This window comes from Globicephala melas, chromosome 10, assembly GCF_963455315.2.
Source record: "Globicephala melas chromosome 10, mGloMel1.2, whole genome shotgun sequence".
In the NCBI taxonomy this organism is placed as follows: Eukaryota; Metazoa; Chordata; class Mammalia; order Artiodactyla; family Delphinidae; genus Globicephala; species Globicephala melas.
In genome coordinates this window covers 74,505,875-74,519,976 of record NC_083323.1, presented here as the reverse complement: position 1 = coordinate 74,519,976, position 14,102 = coordinate 74,505,875, and the positions used below count along the sequence as shown (strand labels likewise).

At 41.7% G+C, this 14,102-nt stretch overlaps 1 protein-coding gene across 1 annotated transcript in view; it reads right to left on the bottom strand.

The window, feature by feature from the left end:
- Positions 1–6,454, bottom strand: part of LOC132598031 (uncharacterized) — a 51,661-nt gene extending 45,207 nt beyond the window's left edge. The window contains exons 1-2 of the mRNA XM_060306972.1: positions 6,296–6,454; positions 5,259–6,003 (exon numbers count right to left, since the gene is read on the bottom strand). Coding sequence (XP_060162955.1) covers positions 5,259–5,851 — 593 coding nt within the window. The 5' untranslated portion in view covers positions 5,852–6,003; positions 6,296–6,454. The remainder of the gene's footprint in view (positions 1–5,258; positions 6,004–6,295) is intronic.
- Positions 6,455–14,102: the final 7,648 nt, after the last annotated feature.

The window sequence follows — 14,102 nt, the reverse complement described above, 5'->3', positions numbered from 1 at the left end:
GGATTATAAAAGATCACACAACCCCACTTATTATAGTAAAAAAGTAAAACCAGAGACCGAGCCGAACTTGACACTACCATTTCTAATAGTGACAACCTGACAGCAGCAGTAATTTTCCTTTGTACATGCTTTATCTTTTACAAAAGGCCTATAAACAGTGATGTGCAAGTATGTTTAAAAACAGATTTCCCCCCAAAAAACTGAATGTATGTGTGTGTTGTAGGTACATAATTTATTATAAATTTTACTGATATAAAGTATGTGTAGCTGAGCAATTTACAAATAATAAAATATATACAAATAATACTTTTATTATAAATTCTATAGAGCCAATTGATTCCCACAGAATGTCTTAAGCATAGACAACAATAAAACAATATATCAAACCCTGATTTGTAGTGTTTGCCACTTTCCATGATGTAAATATTCCCACCACAGTCAATTTCAAGCTGCCAAATGTGATGTCACTGAACATGGATTGAGATAAGATGACCAGTAGCACATAATTGCATAATATTTTCAACTCACAGATTTAAGAAACAGAGCATAGATGATAGTAAAGAATCTAGATAATAATAAAATGTAGTTACTAAAATAATTAGGAAGTAATAATTTTTGAGTATGTCTTAACTTTGTCTTTGGTATAATTTAATTTTAGACTTACATAACTTAAATTTTTAAAAATCTCTGTATTTAACCACTAACACACAAATTCCTGTTTCAATCCCATTTAAGCCAGTTCCAGCATGCCATTGAAAAGTATACTCCTAGCACCTTACTGAGGCAGGTACTGTTAATCCAAACCAAGTAACTACAGTCAGAGTCATTAGCTCATCAAACAAGTAAATTAAAATGTTTAATGCATAGGGAAATGGTAAAAAAAAAAAGCCTGGTACAAAATTTCCAAAAGACAATTCATAAGCCCTGTGTAATATGAGGTGTCTGAGAAGTCAGCAGTGCCAGGACAGAGTAACAACATCTTGTCAGCAAGTTGAGAATGAATCACCAATGGCCCTATCTAAAGCAAAGAGAAATTTCTGACTACTACTCACATACTAGGTTCAGAGTTGATTTATTCATAGATTTGTTCATTCCAACAATATCTTTCTTTTAATTTAATGTATATAACCAGCACATGGAAAACTTTTTAAAAGTACAGATTCCTGGACCTTAGTCCCAGAGATTTTCATTCAGTAGATCTGGTGTGGGGCCTAGGGGTTTGTATTTTAACAGGCAAACCCCTCTCCCCATGACAGATGATTCATTCAGAGAATTACATCATCCAGCATTTACTGACTACTTATTCTATGCCAAATTCAGAATGTGTAGATACGAAAGAGACAAAACTTGTCCTCAAGGAGACTACAGAGACCAAGAATTATAACTATAATATTGGTACATACCAGCTGCTTTGAGAATACAGCAAAATCCAGCTTGGAAGAGGGGTCGGGGTCATGAGAGAAAATGATGTTTGACCTGAGCCTTGAAGAAGGAGAACAAGCTAATCAAGAAAAGAAGGAGAAGAGAGGAAGGGACGTTCAGGGCAGAGAACAGCATGTGTACAGCCACATAGGCAAAGAGAGTTTGGCCCAATAGGACAACAGCACATGCTTTGGGACTGTACCTCTTATTAGTGTTCTGTAGCCACATTTACCTGGCCCTAGTTTTCGCATATAGTAAGCACATATTTGTTAGACTATGTTCAGTCATAGAGTTCATGCAAGGAGTGGTGGGAGATTAGGCAAGGCAGTTATGGCCAGGTCAGGAAGTGCTTTTTAGAATTCCTAGTACAAAGTAGGAATTACTTTTCCACTTTGTATTCTTCCTTCCACACTAGATTTTAAAATTAGTTTTATCACCATTACAGGATTATTGCTTTGAAAGGATTTACATGTGATACCTAACCTACAAAATCTAGAAATATAGACTGCCCTCCCTGCTTTTATACTTGATAAGCTAGTTTCTCAATCAGAGAAAATGACAAAAATCATCAAAACAGTGTGTGAGAAATAGTGCAACAAACCAAGTTTCCAGGGAAAACAGTTAATTACTGCATATTATTTTTCCCATTGGTTTTAACATTATTCTATGTTAATCTGTTTTCAGAATAAAACAGGAATGTTATAAATGTTACTTTATGTTTCTAAGGTTGTATCATTTCAGCTATAGACACTTTAATTAGGTAACCCAATAACTTAAAAATCTTAAATGTTAAAAAATTAACATAATTTTAAAAATGAATGCAATAAGAGCTAAATAATGAGTAGAAGCCTAGGTCAAAGAGTAGGAGCTTATCTCTACATAAATATAGCTAGAAAAGTGTACTTGTCACTCTAACAACCAACCTTGTAGCTACTACGGAAACTCCACATATACTGCCCTTTCTCTCATACCAGCAATGCCAGTCTGTCTTGTCTCCACTTGAGCCCCATCTCCTCTTTGCAGCATATTCCAAGTACTCTGTTCCACAATGATCTCCTCCCTACCTGTGCATGAACCTCATCTTTGGATTTAGTCCTATGTTATTGTGTGTTATATAATCTAATATTATATTTATCTCCCAACCAGATTTTACATTTTCAGTGAACTTCTCTTGCATTTCTCATGGAGCATGGCATAGGGCTAAATATATAAGACACTCAAACACTTCCATAAGTGAATAGACGAAATGATTTCCATGAATTGTGTTTTGCTTAAAGCTTCAGTTGCTGATTTTCTCACCTCCCTCAAAATGAAGATGCAAACATCATAAAACTTTTACAAAGTCTTAGATTGGACACAGTGAAAGGAGGTTATCAAAAGGGTTGTCAGCAAATCATAAGAAGTCTTCAATATGAAAAGGCAAGGTAATTCCTTGCTCTGCTTGCCCATAGTAAGGCTAAGGGGCTTACAGCTGCACCTTGTTGCTAAGTAAAATCCCCACAAACAACCAGGAAATACGCTTTTTATACATATCAAAGAAGAAAGAGAAAGAGGGAACAGGTATCTCAAGGCCATCTCTATCCTTGTATCCTTTAACCAATTTATTGAAGTTCAACAGAGAAGGACTATTTACAGAATTCCATAGCTGAATCATATATAATGCATTTATTCAATAAATACTATTTCCAATATCATAATAATAACAAACATTTTTTAACACTTTCTTTTGTGTCATACATCGCGTTAGTATTTTTCAGATATCATTTTATTAAACTCTGGTAACACCCTATATAACATAAATACCATAATTATCTTCATTTTAGACATTAGAAAGCTTAAAGACTTGCTCCAAGGCAACAACACTAGTAAGTCACAAAGCCAGAATATATAACCAGGTCTCTTATGCCAAAGCCCAAAAGACACCACCATCTACCATTACAAGATCCAATTATCAACAGTATAAGTACTAAAAGTACTTGGGTTCTCTTTCAGAACTTATTTTTCTATTTGAACATTTAAAAATTAAAAACAATACATAAATCAGTGGTATTAAAAAAGGCTGAAACAAGGGGATCTCCAGGTTCTGAGGTAGCAAGCTGAAAGAAACTGGCTTAAAGCCAACTGACTTCAGGATTCCCAGTACTACACCCATAGCAAACAAGCATCAAAGGGAGGAAAAAAACAACAACAAAACAAGCAGTTAAATATGGACCTTATGGGCAGAAAGACCAGCTAAGGTATAATGTCTCCATCACCCCTAAAGAGCTTATGGGGAATTCAGATTTAATTTACATTTGCATTCATTCCATGTACAGGCCACATGCCATTCAGACTTGCAGGATGTTCAGCAGAGAATAAGAACTCTAGAAAATGCTGTTATTGTAGGACTTTAGGCTACGCATTATCTGTATACATTAATAACCTCCCTCTAGCACGCAAAGCTAGCTTCAGAGAAAAGAAAAAGGCATAGAAATTAAGGTCTAAAAAGAATTTTCCGCTCAGATTCACTTGTTCAATTGACAGAAATCTCAGGCAGCATTTAAAGCAGTGACCACAATAAGGCAACCACTAATGTTAGCAACCACTATCAGAATTACTGTTATGGTCTGAGGTCACTTAAGAGGAAGCAAGCAATCATGGGATATAGTTTCAAGGACAGCTATAAAGCTATCTATCACCTCTCCCCTAATACCTCAGGGGAGGGGAGTGTTGGTGCTTGAGTCTCCACCAAAAAAATAATAATAAATCATTCCTTTGGCTTTTAAGCTTAGTCTTGTGACAATGCAAAATTAAACACCACTGGGTTGATAGCAGTTTATGCCTTGGGGCTTATTTACATCGAAGATTACCCATGTTTATTAAATTTCTTCAAGATTTTTTCCTTTTTTGCTAAAAAAGGAAGGGGAGGATTTGAGGGCATTAAAAACAAGCGAAAAGTGGACAGATGAGAAGAGCTTTCCACTGAGCAAGATCAAAGTATGCAAACAAGGGAGTGGGCTCCAGTCAGTAGTATAATTTGCAAGTTCTCTCTCTCCTTCTGTTGCCATTACAAATTTAGTGTAGTCTGTCCATCTGTTTCTCAAAATCTTCTGCAATATAGCAATTATGCTGCTTTATTTACAAGGAAACTGACCCAAAGAACGTCACGCAAAGGAGTCTGAAACGTACAGCAGAGTGTAGGTTGTTACACACACTCAAATGTATCCACTTGCAGGCAAAATGTCTTGACTTCCCACACTTTAGGTAAGGCTGCAGCCGAAATCTCCACCTAGAAGGCCAAAGGCATAGAGCCCGGGGTGGGGGGTGGGGGGGCGCGGGAAGCAAGCTGGATGGCTCCAGGAAGTGGGTGGGGAGGAAGCTGCCGGGTTTGGAGCCAACAGTGCAGACAGCAGGTTTGCACACGCCTACCAGAGGGAGTCCTGGGCCACTGCGCGCATTGCTCACAAGCGCTTTTGGCAATGCTGTCCCCTTCGATTCCTGCCATCACCCAACCCCACAGCTCGGGTGTGCGACGTGAAAAAGGGCTTGTAAAGTGGGCGGAGGCCAGGGGTTCCCGCCGCTGAGTCACAGCCCAGCCAACTTTTACAGCATTTCCCAGAAAGGAAATTAAGTCTCAGTCCCGTAGCCTACACTCGCTCCTAGTTGCGGCTCTCCGCTCTGTCACTCGACCCGGCGGTGACTCGAGACCCACAATTGGGCTATTTCCCACTCACTGCGCAACTTCACACCCGCGCAAAGCCTCGGGGTACCCTGAGCGCTTGCCAAGCGCTACCGACCGGGTAGATGGGAGGGTAGATGGGAGCCAGAAGGAGGAAGGGGGAGGGCTGCGTCCTCACCTGCAGGACACGGACACCTCCACTCGTGTGGCCGGGATGGCCGCGCTCAGCTGGTTTAAATCCCCGAGGCCGGCGGTGCTGGTGTAGCGGCTGTCCATTTTGGAGGTAGGCGCCGTGGGCTTGGCTGGCGCCCACATCCAGAGCTCCGGCCGACTGAGGGCTCCTAGCCCTGCTCCCGACAGTCGGGGTTGGAGGTTGAGGGTGGAGGCAGAGGAAGAAGGCGGAGGCAGCTCGCGGGAAGTGGGAGGGAGGGGAGAGGCGGACCTCAGTGCAAAGCCGCGAGGCAGCAGCAAGACAGGCCTGCACAAGCTGAAGCTGCCGGGGAAGTGGCGCACCGGGCTCTCAGCTTCCCCGCCCCCTCCTTGCAGGCAGCAGCCCCGGCTGAGGACACTCCGCGATCCTTTCCCGGCTCTGAGCGTCAGGCTCTGCGGAGCCACCGGGCAGCCTGGCGGGATAGGTGGCCGCAGACCCAGAACCCAACCGTCTAGTAGAGCAAGCCCAGCCCGGTTTGGAGCGCGGTTAGGGTTTTGTCTCCGCCTCTTCACACCCACGACAGTTCCTAAATCCCGCATCATAAGCCCACCCCTTCCCATCCAGCGGTGATCCTCACCTCGCTCTCGGAGTCCACGGAGGTCCCCCGCACTACGCCATAGGACAGGCGAGCCGAGTCCCCGCTTCTGAACTGTCCGCCCGCGGCCGCTTAAGGATTGGGGAGGATGAGACGGACTTGGGGACGATCTCCAACCTTATGTATGCGGTGGTAAAGTAACAGATCAATATATGGAACAAGACGAGAGCAGGGTGGACCTAAGGTGGAGGGGGAAAAAACTATATGGGATTTAAGGGAGCCATCTGGTTTCCCTCTTCCTTGAGTTCTTCGGAACATAGGGGTCTAAAGGTGACAATCCTTCTACTTTCGGGGGTCTTCTGCGCCCCCTCGTTTCCAAATGCATGGAAGTTACGCTCTAAAACCTGAATCACAACTACAAAACAGACCTCCCTCACTCCGACTCCCACCCGGCAAGACATGAATGAACCTGGACGGATGAAAGCAGAACTGAGCCGGAGTGAGCGCAGTGTTGGAAACTGGATTCTGGGGCCGCCAGACTTGTGCCAGGATGCAGAAGCTGCAAAAGCCCGCCGCTCCCCTCCATTACAGCGACAGCGACCTTTATTACAGGCACCTTCCCTCCAGCGTCACCCCAGCGCCTGAGGGTCCCAGGACGCTCACCACCAGGGGGAGACAGAGATCAGGACGCGGAGTACCGCGAAGCAGGAGAAGGGGTACAGAGGGACGGAGGGTTATGGGTATCCACCTTCCTTTAAAGCGCCGAAGCACTGAGTTGCCCGCTGGCAAGACTAACTCAGGGAGGAACCGTTTTCGTGATTTGAGGACTTACCCTACGTTGGTTGTAACATTTTAATACAATTGGAGCCACCTGCTAGAGAATCTATAGAGTTGCAGGTGAGGATGTGTGGGTGCAGTCTGGAGGCTTTGCGCTGCCAAAAATCCTTCCCACGTTTCATTCTTGGTTTCCTTTCCTGATCTCCCCACCCACCACTTGTCACACTTTAGTCTAGAGTTTTCTGTTTCCCTTTGCCTATTGGAAAATGTCCTAAAACTCCAGACATTTCTGTTATGCTGTCCAAAATTAGCTTAGGGGAAGAGACCTAAGTATATTTTTTAAGCTAACCATACTTTTATTTTATAGAAGCCTACTGAAGAAATAAAAGTAAGATCTATTCTGTGTCTAGTAATCATGAAAATATGTGTTAGGTGAGCCGACGCGGATTGTGAAAGAATTCACAGAAATATTAGCAAGAGAAGAAAACAAAGTTTTTATTCACTTTCCAAGGGAGGAAAGGAGCCAGACTCATAGAGTAGAATCGGCACCGAAGGGTGGAGGTTTGAGCCTTTTACTGGGCTTCACAGGGCAAGATGCAGGAAAAGGGGTGGGTTTATGTCTATTCTGGTCCACAGCAGTACCCAGGCCGGCTGTGTCTCTGTAGGATGTAGTTTTTCAGAGAATAGACTTGCAGTCTTCAGTAATTTTACAGTTCTGGGGTATCTGAAAGAGACTTAATAGGGGCCCTTGACAGGTGTTAGATGGGTTTACAATATGTTCTTGTAAAATTCTTAAGAAAGGCACCTTTAAAGACTTTAAAACATCTTTATTGGAGTATACTTGCTTTACAATGTGTTAGTTTCTGCTGTATTACAAAGTGAATCAGCTATTTGTATACATATATCCCCGTATACCCTCCCTCTGTGCATCTCCCTATCCCACCCTCCCTATCCCACTCCTCTAGGTGGACACACAGCACCGAGCTGATCTCTCTGTGTGATGCAGCTGCTTCCCACTAACTATCTATTTTACATTTGGTAATGTATATATGTCAATGCCACTCTCCCACTTCGTCCCAGCTTACCCTTCCCCCTCCCCATTTCCTCAAGTGCATTCTCTGTGTCTGTGTCTTTATTCCTGTCCTGCCCCTAGGTTCGTCAGAACAATTTTTTTTTTTGATTCCATATATGTTAGCATACAGTATTTGTTTTTCTCTTTCTGACTTACTTCACTCTGTATGACAGACTCTAGGTCCATCCACCTCACTACAAATAACTCAGTTTTGTTTCTTTTTATGGCTGAGTAATATTCCATTGTATATATGTGCCACATCTTATGTATCCATTCATCTGTCGATGGACACTTAGGTTGCTTCCATGTCCTGGCTATTGTAAATAGTGCTGCAATGAACATTGTGGTACATAAATCTTTTTGAATTAGGGTTTTCTCAGGGTATATGCCCAGTAGTGGGATTGCTGTGTCATATGGTAGTTCTATTTTTAGTCTTTTAAGGAACCTCCATACTGTTCTCCATGGTGTCTGTACCAATTTACATTCCCAACAACAGTGCAAGAGGGTTCCCTTTTCTCCACACCCTCTCCAGCATTTACTGTTTGTAGGTTTTTTGATGATGGTCATTCTGACCGGTGTGAGGTGATACCTCATTGTAGTTTTGATTTGCATTTCTCCTAAAGACATTTAAAGGATTTCAAGGAATGTAGGGTTTATTCTATGAAAATTCTTAATGTTAACTAGTTATCATTGGATAATCATATTCAGATGAACATCTAACTCTAGAAGAGTTGTAAACTGCCGTTTTCCCTGTTAGATAAAAGAATTTCATCTTTGACTCTTCTTTGTGCATAAAGTAAGTTGCTCTGTCAGATTAGTTATTTGAAACCAGTGCAAAGTATTTATTGGACATTTCCATGAGGAAGTGACATTTTAGATAGGCCATAAGGGATGAATAGGAGTTTAAGTAATGATGGAATAAAGAAGATGTGTATATATATCGATTTTTTTTTTTTCAAGCTTCAAGGAGGAGAGGTGCATAGTAGGGTAGAATGGTTCAGGGAAGGCCATGTAATTGAATTATAGTGAATGTGGATCCCCTTTAGTAATATGAGCTATATAAGTAATTTAAAATTATTACTTGGCAGATAAGTGGCACTTCTTGGAGTGCTACTTTGGGTAGCTTACATGAGAAAATAGAGCTAGAGAATTTAAACCATCATCACCAAATTATTATTATCACCCTAAGCATTATTATTGTTTTTTTAAATTTTTAATTTATTTATTTATTTTTTGCGGTACGCGGGCATCTCATTGTTGTGGCCTCTCCCATTGCGGAGCACAGGCTGTGGACACGCAGTTTCAGCGGCCATGGCTCACGGGCCTAGCTGCTCCGCGGCATGTGGGATCTTCCTGGACCGGGGCACAAACCCGTGTCCCCTGCATCGGCAGCGGACTCTCAACCACTGCGCCACCAGGGAAACCCACATTATTATTTTTATAAATGTTTTCAGCTGCCAAATTTACCTAAAGTTTCTTCAAGTAGCTTTTCACTAAATCTGCTAATTCAGAGAGTTTGATTTTTCAAAGCTGCTGTAAGAAATCCATTTTCAAGAATGTATCAGAAAGGACAGGCCTAAAGAATTCTCCAGTTTATTCAAAGAATATAGGAAAGTAAACATTCTTATAAAAGGATTATAAAGTCTAAAATATTTTGCTTGTACAGGAGCCTTCCTAAATGCCCAAAATAGACTAGATTGTAGTACAATACCTTTTACCTTTAACTATCATAATTAGAATAATTATTGTGTGACAACTTGCTTGATACCTATTGCCCCTGCTAGACTTTCGATTTCAAGAGCATAAGGAGCATATCGTCTTCATTGATTATCTCCTCTGCCCAGCATACTGACTGATGTGAGTCAGGTGCTGTGTGGCCAGCAACTGTTGAAAGTATCAAAATTTGCTTTGATATATTGAGTTCAAGTGAGAGCTGAGCACTCAGGTGGAATGTACAACAGGCATTAGGAGCTATAGTGAGGAAACAGGATTGTTGAGGTTGGAATCAACAGCTTAGAGTTAGAGTTGGAGCCAAGCATATGAGTGACACTCCAGGGAAAAAGGAAAAAGGAATAAAAATAAGAATCAAGTAGGATGAGCATCCACCCTGGAGAAAAGAAAACAAGGAAGGGTCCCACCAAGGAAATGGGTGGGGAAGAAGCACTTGAACAAATAGGAGAGAAAAAAACCCAAGATAAAGATACTAAGGAAAAGGAAGAAGAGGCTTTCAAGGAGAAAGAGACCAACAGGATCATTGCAGCAGGTGCTGCAGAGACCACATTACTGCCTTTTTTTTTTTTTCTGGCTGTGGGCTTGCCTCATTCTCTTTCTTGGACAATTACCAGTATTACAGAATACTCTAAAGATTATCAGTTATTATTCCAGGTCTGTTTTTCAGACTCTTCGGCTGCAATGCTCCCGGAAGCTCACCTTTAGCCCTACTTTACTGCCTTGAGCCTGAAGCCTACCCTATTTCAGAAGTCATCAGTGCAAAAAATAGGTATCTAGTAAGCAATTGCATTGCTGAGGACCTCATACAGAAACAATGGCATTTTATGGCCATAATGTGTAAGGAACTAAATGCCTAATTTTCAAACCTGATTTAGACCTTTCCTAGAGCAGGGCAGATAAACATTAATTAGTATGTGGTCAGAGTCTATTCTGGTTTCTTTCCTGCTTGGACAATTAGAATGTGCAACCATGGAAAAAAATGAAAGTTTTGTTGGAAACTGGAGAGACACACACAGAGAAAAGTATATAAATCTTAAGTATTTAATAACTTAGTGAAATTAACATTTTGGGGGATAACCCAGCCTTTTGATATATTTTAAAATAGATATTTTAATGAGACAATGCTAAAATTTTGCTGAAACTTTCCCTAACTGCCCAAGAGATTTGGTCAGAATTTTGTAATTCACAAAACTCTTTTTCATACCTTAATAATTGCTGTTAAATTTACCATGATTTGGCACAGTCGATGGAGTATTTTCTATTCAAGTTCAAATAATTAAATCATCATGTTTCTCAAGTGAGTCTCTTAGAATGTTGTAAGGTTAATAGAAATAAACATGGGGTTTTAGTTGTTAGATGCTCAGGAAAAGTTCCCACAGACACTGAAAGTGATAATCTTGTTTTAAAAAGAAGGACTTTAGTTATTTATTCTATGAAACTGTGTTGCAGTTTAGTCTTTGCTTTAATGAAGGATAACTTATGCCATTTATTAAGCTCCTCCTTAGTTAAAATTCATCTACCAAGAGCTGTCCAAGGAACAATTATCTTTAAGTTTCAACATCATAACATGTCCCTGTTTTTGCCTATTGACATTGAAGGACCAAACCCCCATAGATACTTTTGCCAAATGGCATTGATGCTGCTAAAGAGATTCATAGTAGGAAAGCATTCTGTTGAGACCCACATCTTAAAGACTGGAGTCAAGTTTTTGTATTTTGTGGTCTTGCTTTGAAAATATAGACAGTAAAATAAAGCATAAGCCCACTTACGTCACTGTGTCTCTGGACTTTTCAAATGGTATTCTGATCAGTCCATGTCACTGAAAATTATCTTGGTGAATTAGGAGATTTGAATTTTAGAGTCCTACATTTAACTCAGCAATAGTTTACTAATGAAGTATTTTGAGACTTCTTTAAAAACACTATTTTAGGGTGTTAAAAGTTCAAATATTGAGGAGTCAAGATGGCATACTAGGAGGACAGGGAATTCACATCTCCTCACAACTAGGGCACCTGTCACCGGCGGGGGGCAACAGACACCTAAGGGGACGGGAGGAATGCCCAGCAACCAGGTAGGATGTGGGGCTTGGGGGAATGAAGGGGGAGGAGAAGTGGAGGCAGGACAGGACTGGTGCCCCTGAGGGGCAGCTGGGAGAGGGGAAGGGATGCCACTCCCGAAGGGGGAAATTGGGGAACTACTGGGAGGGCAGAGGATCAAAAGGGAGCATGGCCAGGTTTCCCCTGCCCACTTGGACCCCCAGGAGCCTGCTGAGATCCCAGGCCTGATCCTCTGCCCACCAAGGCCCCGTCCACCGCCCAGGTCCTGAGGGAGTGGGAGGGAGGGAAGGGGGAGCAAAAGAAAAGGCCGGACCTATGGGACCGGCACCCATGAGGGGCGGCTGGAGGAGGGGAGGAGTTCATACACCCAGTGGGACCCACCCACAGTTAGGGGTCCAGTGGCGACGGGGGAGATCTGGGGGAGACGGTGAGGGAGGAGCACGAAGGAATGGAAGGAAATGGGGCCAGTACTTTACCTGTCCACTTAGCCACTGGGAAGCCTGTTGGGCTCCCAGGCCTAATCCTGTGCCCTCAGAGCCTCCCTCCTGCCACGCAGAGCCCAAGCCCCGCCCCTACACCACCACTCAGAGCCCTACCTCTATACTCGGAGACCCCCTCCAATATGCTGGGCCTAAACACCACCCACACAACCTCACCCAGGGCCCTACCTCCAAACATGGGGACTCTGCACTCCACAGGCCCTCCTTTCCACCTGCTGTCTCTCCCTTTCTGCACAGGTCCTAAGCACAGGCCCTGCCCCACGCTTGAACTTTGCCCTGCCTAGACCCCACCCCATTCTCAAACATCACCACCCCTACCTGCCTAGGTCCCACCCCACCCGAAACCCCTCCCCTGCCTAAGTCCCACACCTGCCTAAACTACACCCCAAGAGCAAAGGCTTTTTTTTCTTTTCTTTTCTTTTTTTTCTCTTTTAGACTGGGGTTTTGTTTTACCTTGTTGATTCATTGTTGCTGATTCTATTTTTATTTTTCCTAAAAAATCTTTTATTTTTCTAATTTTTTTTGTTCGTTATACTTTGTTAGTGATGTCTCCTTTTCACTTGTTCCCCCTAACCCCCATCCCCCCATTTTTTTCTTTTTCTTTTTTCTGTTCTGGTTTTATTTTACATTGATGCAGTTGTTTCAATTATATTTTATTTTTCCTAATATATTTTTTATCTTTCTAATTTTATTTTGTTTTCTATTCTTTGATGTTGTACTCCTCCTTTTTTTCTTTCTTCCTTTTTTTTTTTTTTTTTTTTTAACCACACCACAATTCTTGCAGCATCTTGGTTCCCAGACTAGAGGTTGGGCCCAAGCACCTGTGGTGGGAGCTCCAAGTTCAAACTGCTGGACTAACAGAGAAACTCAGACCCCAGGGAATACCAATCAGAGTGAGGCCTCCCAGATGTCCTCATCTCAGCACCAAGACCCAGCTCTATCCAACTGCCTGCAAACTCCAGTGCTGGATGTCTCAGGCCAAAAAACCACTGGGACAGGAATACAGCACCACCCATCAAAAAAAGAAATGACAAAAAAATTGTGACAGATGAAGAAGCAAGGTAAAAATCTACAAGACCAAATAAATGAAGACAAAATAGGCAACCTACCTGAAAAAGAATTCAGAATAATGATAGTAAAGATGATCCAAATTCTGAGAAACAGAATGGATAAAATAAAAGAAACAATTAACAAGGATCTAGAAAAACTAAAGAGCAACAAACAGTGATGAACAACACAATTACTGGAATTAAAAACACTCTAGAAGAAATCAATAACAGAATAACTGAGGCAGAAGAACGGATAAGTGAGCTGGAAGATAAAATTGTGGAAATAACTATTAAGAGCAGAATAAAGAAAAAAGAATGAAAATAATTGAGCACAGTCTCAGAGACCTCTGGGACAACATTAAACACATGAGCATTTGAATTACAGGGGTCCCAGAAGAAGGAAAAAAGAAATGGTCTGAGAAAATATTTGAAGAGATTATAGTGGAAAAGTTCCCTAACATGGGAAAGGAAATAGGCAATAAATTCCAGGGAGCACAGAGAGTAACATTCAGGATAAACCCAAAGAAAAACACGCCAAGACACATATTAATCAAACTATCAAAAATTAAATAAAAGAAAAAATATTGAAAGCAGCATGGGGAAAACAATAAATAATATACAAGGGAATCCCCATAACGTTAGCAGCTGATTTTTCAGCACAACCTCTATAAGCCAGAAGAGAGTGGCAGGACATATTTAAAGTGATGAAAGGGAAAGACCTATACCAAGATTACTCTACCCAGGAAGGATCTCATTAAGATTTTAGAGAGAAATTAAAACCTTTACACACAAGCAAAAGTTAAGAGAATTCAGCACCACCAAACCAGCTTTAAAACAACTGCTAAAGGAACTCCTCTAGGCAGGAAACACGACAGATGGAAAAGACCTACAATAACAAACCCAAAACAATTAAGAGAATGTTAATAGGAACATACATATCGATAGTTACCTTAATCATGAATGGATTAAATGCTCCAACCAAAACATAGACTGGCTGAATGGACACAAGAACAAGACCCATACATATGCTGTCTACTAGAGACCCACTTCAGACCTAGGGACACAGACAGACTAAAAGTGAGAGGATGGG